General features: G+C 40.3%; 1 protein-coding gene across 14 annotated transcripts in view; it reads right to left on the bottom strand.

Moving 5' to 3' along the window:
* Window positions 1-768: 768 nt before the first annotated feature.
* TTLL5 (tubulin tyrosine ligase like 5) overlaps window positions 769-10,122 on the bottom strand; it is a 317,823-nt gene continuing 308,469 nt past the window's right edge. For all 14 annotated transcript variants that reach the window (XM_027552476.1, XM_027552486.1, XM_027552477.1 and 11 more), the window contains one exon: window positions 769-1,421. Coding sequence is in view for 3 of the 14 variants with exons in the window: in XM_027552486.1 (XP_027408287.1) it covers window positions 1,399-1,421 (23 nt within the window). In the remaining 11 variants the exon portion in view is untranslated. The remainder of the gene's footprint in view (window positions 1,422-10,122) is intronic.

Here is a 10,122-nt window from a genome sequence, read left to right as displayed (position 1 = left end):
TTGTCTACTAATCAATTCATAACCAAATTAGCAAAGATGGTCCTCAAACTACTCAGAAGTCTCAGGAACATCTGAATGCATTCTTCTCTTCTCTCCTGCAACGGACAGACTTCATCCCTCATGAAGAAAGAGAAGGCTTCCATGTTCTCAGACCTGTTTTCATTCACCAAGAAGGCAACAGAGCCCCTCTTCTCTCCGCCTTTCTGGGTGTCCTTTTTTTTTAAGGATTTCAGTGCTGAATCGCTACCACCCTGTTGTAGAAACCCCAGATGCTGGATTCTCCTCCAATAGCTTCCTGCGGTAGCTAAGTCAACCTTTAGTGGGCTCTGCAGTCACCTTTTAACCTTTTCTCCAGTGGAAGCCAGAGAGAAGACCTGGATAGGGTCCACCTAGGATGGATGAGGAAGCATGAAAGCAGAGGCTAAGCAGGAAGCAGGGCTGAGCTGTATCATCCTGAGAACTGTTTGGGTAAACACTGTGCGACTGGATACAAATCCACACGCCATGGGAGGACCCGTCTGCTGCGGTCTGGTAATGGAGACGTGCACACGCACCAGCACCCCAGGTGCTGGAACTTCCCTTGGGGAAGAGCCTGGACCCACCATCTGCTGAAACCAAATGTAAGAATGAAGCATCTCTTTTAGAGCTCACATTTCTTAACCAAAGTTTAAAAAATTGCCCAGCAATGAAATAAAATGAGAAGTTGATCCCATTTCAGTCTTGTTTGTGAATACTGATTGTTGGGAAATTAGTAAATGGAAAAAAAAATAAAAATAGACTTACTTTATTAATTTTAGAAATCAGTTAATTCCAAAGGGTGCATTTACCATGGCTCATGTGGTCAGCGGCACACCGACTTTGTCTTTACGCCCCAGGAAACTTGTGATGCAAGCCCCCCCTTTCTCCCAAACCCTCCGGAAAGGGAAGAACAGCTTTGGTAGATAACGTTGTTGGGATTCTAGGTTTGTAGGAGGTAAAGCTTAATACTGCAAAGTCTGGAAAAGAAGAGGAAGCAAAATGCAAATAGCCAAAGAGCCTCTTTTATATCATCTGTGTGGTAGCAGGAGAGGGGCAGAGAAGACCTAAGCAGGTGGGGGAATGGGGGGGAAAGAGGGAAAAGATACACGTGTGCTCAGATGGGGTATATATCGCATCCGCTGAAGGTCCCCACTGCCAAGTTCCATCGAAACCCAGCTGATACGTTTCCCTGTCATCTCAGAACAAGCCTGGACTGGCTGATGGGCAACAGTCTACTGCCACTTCTGCTGGAAGGCATTGGGGACTGAAGCAGCAAAAAAATACTCTGGACCCCTTGCAGCACTGGTGAGTGCTTCACTGGAGTCAGGCACCCAGGGGGAGTGGAGCAGTGAGCAGGTTCCTCCTCCTCGGGTCTGTGCTTCATCTTTTAGTGTGAATGGGATCTGGAAGAGAGGAAGTCAACCACTGAGTATCGGACATGACCACGTGGGCTTGTACTAATCTCTGGCAATGTTTGGATAAGTTAGCGTTACTGAAGAATAAAGTAGCTGTGGCCCAGATAAATGAAGGTCATTGGAAGTAGAAAACTATTCAGTTAATAATTTTTTAAGTTTATTTTTTAATCGGAGGATAACTGCTTTACAATGTTGTGTGGGTTTCTGCCATACAACACCATGAATCGGCCATAAGTATACACGTGTCCCCCAACTCTTGAACCTCCCTCCCACCCTTCTAGGCTGTCACCGAGCACCGGGTTGAGCTCTTTTTATCTACTTTTGTTGGAAACAGAAACACTCTCAGAACAGAAACAGAAACACCTGTTCTAAAACACTCTCATTTTGCTGCTGCTGTTTTTTTGTGTAGTCCTCTTAGTTTCTTCCCCCACAACAACATTTATCCCTTTTGCTTCTTCAATACAAGTTACCCTTTTCTCGAACCTCAGAGTCAGCATTTTTAGCATTCGATATTGAACTGCGTGGAAAAACTATTCTATGTATGCTCCAGTTTGTCTAAATCTTCTTTCCATGTGGGGTTATCAGGTAACACTTGGCCTTGTATCCCCTGCGCTAGCCCCCAATATCCCTACACTCCTCCATCCAGTTTAGGAAAAGAACTACCTCAAATCCCCCGTGCTGCTGCTAAGTCGCTTCAGTCATGTCCAACTCTGTGCGACCCCACAGACGGCAGCCCACCAGGCTCCTCTGTCCCTGGGATTCTCCAGGCAAGAACACTGGAGTGGGGTGCCACTCCTTCTCCAGTGCATGCACGCATGCTAAGTCGCTTCAGTCGTGTCTGACTCTGTCCGACCCCATGGACAGCAGCCCACCAGGCTCTTCTGTCCATGGGATTCTCTAGGCAAGAGTACTGGAGGGGGTTGCCATATCCTTCTCCAGTGAGACTCTCTTAATTCTTTCCCATCCCCACTACCCTGAATTTTGGGTTTATCTTTCCCTTGTTTGCTTTAAAACAAAAAACAGGTTTGGTTACTATATATACTCATATCCTAAACATTATATTTCAGCTTTATGTAGGTTTGAATTTTACAATGCTATTTTGTTATGTGGCTATTCTTACATGTGATCTCAGCACACAACTGGAAGAATTTCTTTAGATAGATACTTAGGAGTGGAATTGTTGGGTCATAAATACTTGCATCTCCAACCCTCTAAAAATAATGCCAGATTATTTTTGAATGCAGTTGTACCAATTCACACCCCCTCTGACAGGGTAAGAGCTTCCCCCACCCCCTGGCCTTCTCTACATGTGGAAAAGTGGTATTGCCTGAGTATAAAATTTTTGTGAATCAACTGAGATACGATGGTATCCTACTGTGGCATCTGCCTGATTAGGAATGAGGTTGAGCATTTTTTCAAGTTTATCTAGTATTACACATACACTTCAACAAAATTCCAGGACATGCCTTTTGCTTATTTTCCAAAAGTTATTGCTTTTTAGTGTTTGTAAATAGCTCTATTGGGATATAATTCCATACCATTCAATTCATCCATTTAAGGTGTAAAATTCAGTGGCTTTTAGTATATTCAGAGTACACCCATCACCACAATCAAGTCTAGAACATTTTCACTGAAAGGAAATGAAAACCCACATCTCTTAGCCGTCACCCCCATACACCTCATCCCCTACCCCTAGGTGACCATGAAGCTACTTTCTGTCTCTGTAGGTTTGCCTGTTCTGTTGTTGCTGTGCAGTCTCTAAGTTGTGTTGGACTCTTTGCAGCCCCTTGGATTGCAGCACTCCAGGCTCTTCTGTCTATTATTATCTATCTAATATTGCCTCTTCTGTGTGCTCAGTCGCCTCAGTCGTGTCTGACTCTTTAGGACTCCACGGACTGTAGTCTGCCAGGCTCCTCTGTCCATGGGATTCTCCAGGCAAGAATACTGGAATGGGTTGCCATGTCCCTCTACAGGGGATCTTCCCAACCCAGGGGTTGAACCTGCATCTTCTGCAGCTCCTGCCTTGCAGGCAGATTCTTTACCGCTGAGCCATCAGAGAAGCCCATTCTGGACACTGCATATTAAGTGGAATCCTTTAATATGTAGTCCTTTGTGTCTGGCTTCTTTCACTTACCATAATGTTTTCAGGGGTTGTTCACACTGAAGAATGTATCAGTATTCTATTCCTGAAATGGCTGAGTAATACTCTCTTGTGTATATATACTATATTTACTCACTCACTAGTTGCTGGATGTTTGGGCTGTTTCCACCTCTTGGATATTATTAATAATGCTGCTATAAACACAGAGGGTTATGACCAACCTAGATAGCATATTAGTAGCATATTCAAAAGCAGAGACATTACTTTGCCAACAAAGGTCCGTCTAGTCAAGGCTATGGTTTTTCCAGTGGTCATGTATGGATGTGAAAGTTGGACTGTGAAGAAAGCTGAGCGCCGAAGAATTGATGCTTTTGAACTGTGGTGTTGGAGAAGACTCTTGAGAGTCCCTTGGACTGCAAGGAGATCCAACCAGTCCATCTAAAAGAGAACAGTCCTGGGTGTTCTTTGGAAGGAATGATGCTAAAGCTGAAACTCCAGTACTTTGGCCACTTCATGCGAAGAGGTGACTCATTGGAAAAGACTCTGATGCTGGGAGGGATTGGGGGCAGGAGGAGAAGGGGACGACAGAGGATGAGATGGCTGGATGGCATCACGACTCGATGGACATGAGTTTGAGTGAACTCCGGGAGTTGGTGATGGACAGGGAGGCCTGGCGTGCTGCAATTCATGGGGTTGCGAAGAGTCGGACACGACTGAGCGATTGAACTGAACTGAAGTGAAACATTCAAGTTCAAGTTTTTGTTTAGACATATGTCTTCATTTGGGTTACATACATAAGAGTAGAATTGCTGGGTTATAATGGTAATTCTATGTTTAATGGTTTGAGGACCTGCCAAATTGTTTTCCAAAGTAGGTGCACCATTTTGGATTTCCACAAGCAGAGTATAAAGCTTCTAACTTCTTCACATCCTCATCAACACTTGTTATTGTCTTTTTTTGAATATCGCCATCCTGGTGGGTATGAAATGATATTCTGATGTGGTTCTGATTTGCATTTACCTAGAAACTAATGCTGTTGAGAATGTTTTCATATGCTATTTGCATGTTTATCTTCTGTGAAGAAATGTCTTGTTCAGACCATTGCCCATTTAAAAAACTGAGTTGTCTTTTCAATTAATGAGTTGTAAGACTTCTCTACATATTCTAGATATAAGTCCCTTATTATATATACAATTGCAAGTATTTTCTCCCAGTCTGTGGTTTGCCATTTCATTCTGATGGTGTCCTCTGAAGCACAAAATGTAAAAACTTTGATGATGTCCAGTTTGTCTATCTCTTTTCTTTTTGTTGCTTATGCTTTTGATGTCATATCTAAGGAACTACTTACTGAGTTTTAAAGTTCTTTGCTTAATACCTGGACAGTAAGTTTTTGAAGGTATGTTACAAACACCCTCACTGAGTTTGTGACTTGTTTCTTCAATCTCTTTAGAGTATCTTTTTTTTTATAGAGCTTGTTTCATGATTTATTAATGTATAAGTAAAGTCCTATTCCGAGGTAAAAATTAGGTTGCATTTTCAGATATACACTTAACAAGCGACCTTTCCAGAAAATGACTTCGTTTCAAATGTTAAGACTTCTAGAATATCCAGGGCAGTCACCATAAAAAACAGATAATTTCTTTAAAATTCTTCTTTAAATTAAAAATTTCAAACATGCACACAAACTAGAAGAGTATCAGACACTTTCCTGTTCCCATCCTCTAGCTTTGATCACCATCAGCATCCTACAATTATTTCATTTCTCTCTCTCCCCGTGCATGCTTTTTCTTCTGGAATACTTCATAGAAAACCCAAGATAACACATCATTTTATGCATAAATACTTTAGCATGTATTTCATGTAGATAAGGACTCAAGGATAAAAGGAAAACAAATCAAACCCCCCCACCCCCCACCCAACATAGTTAGGGTGTCTTAGAAGTTCTTAATTTGAACAAAGTCAACTTGATCAGTTTTCACCTTTCTAGTTTGCACTTTGGGGATCTGACTTGAGAAAGCATTTCCTTACATTATATATTGTCATATACTGTCTTATAAAATATGGACACTTTTGCTTCTGTATTTAAGTATTTTAATCCAAACTAAAATTGTGTACAGTATCAAGCACATATCTACTTTCAGTTTTTATCACACAATAACAAATTTTCCTAGCATTATTTATTGAAAAATCTACCCTTTCCTCCTTTAACTGCAGTATTTCTCTACCATACACTGTTTCCATGTAGAAGAAACAGTTTACTGTGCCAATACCACATTTTCTTAATTTCTTTACCTTGATAATAATTCTGCTTATGTGTAAGACAAGTCACATGTGGCCCCTATCTCTCATTACTATTCCGTAAGAGTGGAAGGGTTATTACTTGGCCTTTTTCTTTTCTAGGTAAATTTCAGAATCAATTTAAGTTTTTAAAAAATGAACAACTAATATCCTCTTCTCCAGTCTACAGATCAATTTTGGAGTGAACTGACATCTTACCAAACTGATTTTTAATCTATGAACATGTATCTCTCTTCACTGTTTTTTTTTTTCTTTCTTCTAAGTGACTCTACATAGGGCTTTTGTAACTTTTTAAACACTAGGTTTTAACTATTTTTGTTAGATTCTTCCCTAGGTATATTATATGTTTTCATGATTATAACTTTGATACAAAGGGTCTGTGCTAAGTAGCTTCGGTTGTGTCTGACTCTTTGTCATGAGCCCTTGGACCGTAGCCCGCCAGGCTCCTCTGTCCATGGGATTCTCCAGACAAGAATACGTAAGTGGATTGCCAAGCCCTCCTCCAGGGGATCTTCCCAACCTGGGGATGGAACCCACGTCTTTTATGTCTCCTGCACTGGCAGGCGGGCTCTTTACCACTACCACCACCTGGGAGCCCGATACAAAGGCTATCTTTTCTATAATCTGTAATCGATTTTGGAAAATGCTTATAAAGCTAAAAATTTACTTGAACACTTGTTTTGGGTTTCCAATCAGACAGATGCATTATGTGAGAATAATGACAGATTTTCTTCAGTCCTTTCTTCACTTTTTCCCTTGTGGTACTTTATTGACCAGGACTTTCAGTACAACACTCAATAGAAGTGATGGGTTCCCTTGTCCTGTTCTGCACCTTAAAGGAAATATTTTCAAGGTTTCCCAACTAATAGTATGATAGTTACTGTTGACTTTTTGTAGAGATATTCTATTATTAGGTTCTTTTCTGAGTTAGCTAGGAATTTTTTTTATTTAAGTCATGAAAGTACTGAATTTATCAAATGCTCATTCTGTATCCATTGAGAGGAGCATATGATTTTTTTTCCCCTTTGATCTGTTACTGCAGAAAATTACGAGTCAATTTTTAAATATGACATAATCCTTGAAGCTCTGGGTGGCCCTAACTTGATCATGATTTTTTTTAACATTGTTGGGCTCAGTTCGCTAATGCTGTAGCCAGATTTTTTTGCATTTATATCCACAATTAAGAAATTATAATTTCAGAACTTTTGGGGTAGACTGTCTTTGTTAGGTCTTGATATTAAGATGATAAGAGTTAGGGTGTTCCCCCTTTTCCTTGACTCTGGAACAGTTCATAGAAGATTCGTATATGTGGTTCTTGAATGTCCAGTAAAACTATAAAAGCCTAGGGTTGAGCTTCTGAGAAGACTTGTTCTTGACTCAGTTTTCTAATAAGTAAAAGAATATTTGGGCTTTATATTTAGTAAATTTTTGTAAGCTAAATAACTAAAATTGTATCCATCCCTGGTAGCTCATCTGGTAAAGAAGCTTCCTGGAATGTAGGAGATGCCAGTTCGATCCCCTGGAAAAGGGACAGGCTACCCTCCAGTATTCCTGGGCTTCCCCGGTGGCTCAGATGGTAAAGAATCAGCCTGCAATGTGGGAGACCTGGGTTCAATCCCTGGGTTGGGAAGGTCCCCTGGAGAAGGGCATGGCAACCCACTCCAGTATTCTTGCCTGGAGAATTCCCATGGACAGAGGAGCCTGGTGGGCTACAGTCCACGGGGTCACAAAGAGTTGGACGCCACTGAGTGACTAAGCACACACATCCAACTCAACAAAGTTTTAAAAATGTATCAAAACAAGGTTATTCATAGTATCTTCCTACCATCTGTTTTATCTCTGAAGGATGTATAATGTCTTTATTTGTTCCTCACAACCCCATGTTTATTTTCTATTTTGTTAATTTCCTCTTTTATCTTTATCATCTTTGGATTTATATTGTTGCTCTTTTTTTAACTTCTTAAGTCAGACACTTAGCACATTAACTTTCAGCCTCTCCCCTTTCCCTAGAATAAATTTGCCTTTAATATTCCTCAGGTTTTGATAAACAGTGTTTCCTAACTACGATTTTTTTGATGAATTAACTCTTTCTTAATTTCTAAACACATGAGACTCTTCCATTTATCCTTCTGTTATTGGACTGTGATCAAGGAAGATGGTCTTTGATTTAAAGCCTACTACATAGTCTCTACAGATACTAATGTTTATTATGCACTTACACAGCATGATGTTCTACAAATATCTATTATGTCAAGTCTGTTAACTGAGTAGTTCAAACTTCCTAAAATGTTTTCAAGTTTTTCAGACTGCTTGATCTAGCAATTACTGAGTCACATTAAAACATTCCATAACAAAGATGGATTTGTCTGTTTCTCTTTGTGGTTCTGTTAAGTTTTGCCCAATGTATATATATTTTTATAACTATTCATTTTATTTAATTTTAAAAATCAGTCAATATGCTAGTTAAAATAAGCCCACAAGGAAAGGTTACTTTCCTGGTGAATCTTTCGAACTTTTTGCCAAAATGTAGTGATCCCTTTTATTTTTCAATATACTTTTTGCCTTAAAATCTATTTTGTCTGATGACTATAATGCATCCTCCTAGTATATCTTTTTCCAACTTTTCCTTTCATGCTTTTTTATATACTTATGATTGAGATGTATCTCTACTTTTAAACAGTCTACAAGTGGCTGCTTAAAACTGAGGCTGACAATATATCCTCTTCTGGTTGAACACTTCTCCCCACCTCCCCTGCTACTATCTTGCCCTGTCTGATGCAGCAGCCACAGAGATGATATTAGATCCAAAGTCAGCTCCTGCACGCCTCTACCCCGAACGCTCTGACGGCTTGCACTTCCCTCAAAAGGAAAGTACAGGTCCTTTCCTTAGCTTGTGGGGTCTTCGGGATCTGACCCCTCATCATCTCTGAGGCCCATCTGTGCCCACTCTTCCTTGCTCCCTACTGGCCTGCTTGTCTTTCCCAAACACGGCAGCCATGATCCCTTTCAAGGCAGGCGCTCGCGCTGTTCCCTCTGCTTGGAATTCCCTTCCCTCATCACCACCAGTTCAGGCCCTCACCCCCTTCAGGTCTTCACTCAAACGCCACCCCTCCTGACTACTGTTCAGAATAGTGCTTCTCCTCATTCCCTGTTCGCGTTCACGGCTTCACTTTTCTCTGGAACACTTACCACTATCTAACGTACTATTTGTGTTCCTTATTTGGTTTCCCGTCTCTCTCCCACTGGGGACTCTTGGTCCTTTTGTCCACTGCTCTGAGCTGTGTGCCAGTGCTGACCCCCGTGTGTGGCACACAGTGTGGTTTTGTGCTAAGTTGTGTCTGAGCCTTTGGTGACCCCACAAATTGCAGACAGCCAGGCGCCTTTGTCCACGGAATTTTCACATAGTGGATGCTCAGTAAATATGTGTCCAATGAATCAGTCTCTGACTTTCACTGGAACATTTAGTTCATTCACATTTCCGTAATTACTAATATTTTTATTTATTTCTTAAATCGTGCTATTTGTTCCACCTTTTCTGTGTTTTCTTACGGATTTATCATTTTTATCATCTCATTTCCTCTCTACTATTTTGGAAGTTTCACATTTGTAATCTTTTAGTAATTACTCTACTCACTTCTGCATTTGTATAAAGTATGTATGGCTGAAGTTAATCAATATCTTCATCTTTTCATTGTACCATGTTGGGTTAGATGCCTCTGACTCTGATCATACCTTCTCTCTTGATTTATATGATATTGATGTTGGATATTTTCATTCCCTTCCTCTCCCTTTTAACCTCACAAGAACATCATTATTACTTCACTGGTCATTATGTTTATATTTGTCCATATTTTTACACAGTCTTTGCTCATAATTCCTCCTTGCATCTAAAACCTTTTTCGGTATCATCTTTCTCTATTTGAAATACGTTCTTTAGGTTCTTTCCTTTTGTGGCGGTTTGTTAGGGGCAAATTCTTCAGGATTTTGTATGTTAAAAAGTGTCTTTTTTTTAATTCTCATCTGTGAAATGCTTTAAACATGCTTTAGGTTTGGTAATTCTTTCTTGTCATCAATGGTAAGGTTTCCACTATCTCTGTTGAGAAGTACGCTGGCATCCTTTGGTAAGGCTTCTTTTTTCTCTAGCTGCTTTTAACACCTTTCCTTTGTCTCTGTTATTCTAAAGTTTAAGTATGGTGTGTCTAGGTGTGGATTTCTTGCGATTCGCTGCAATTTGTGTATCTTTCATCAGCTTTGGAAAGCTTTTAGCCATTAACTCTTCAAATATTGCCC

Source organism: Bos indicus x Bos taurus, chromosome 10 (genome assembly GCF_003369695.1).
Source record: "Bos indicus x Bos taurus breed Angus x Brahman F1 hybrid chromosome 10, Bos_hybrid_MaternalHap_v2.0, whole genome shotgun sequence".
In the NCBI taxonomy this organism is placed as follows: Eukaryota; Metazoa; Chordata; class Mammalia; order Artiodactyla; family Bovidae; genus Bos; species Bos indicus x Bos taurus.
Note: the sequence above shows the minus strand (reverse complement) of the source record. Positions and strands in the feature narration are given on the sequence as shown.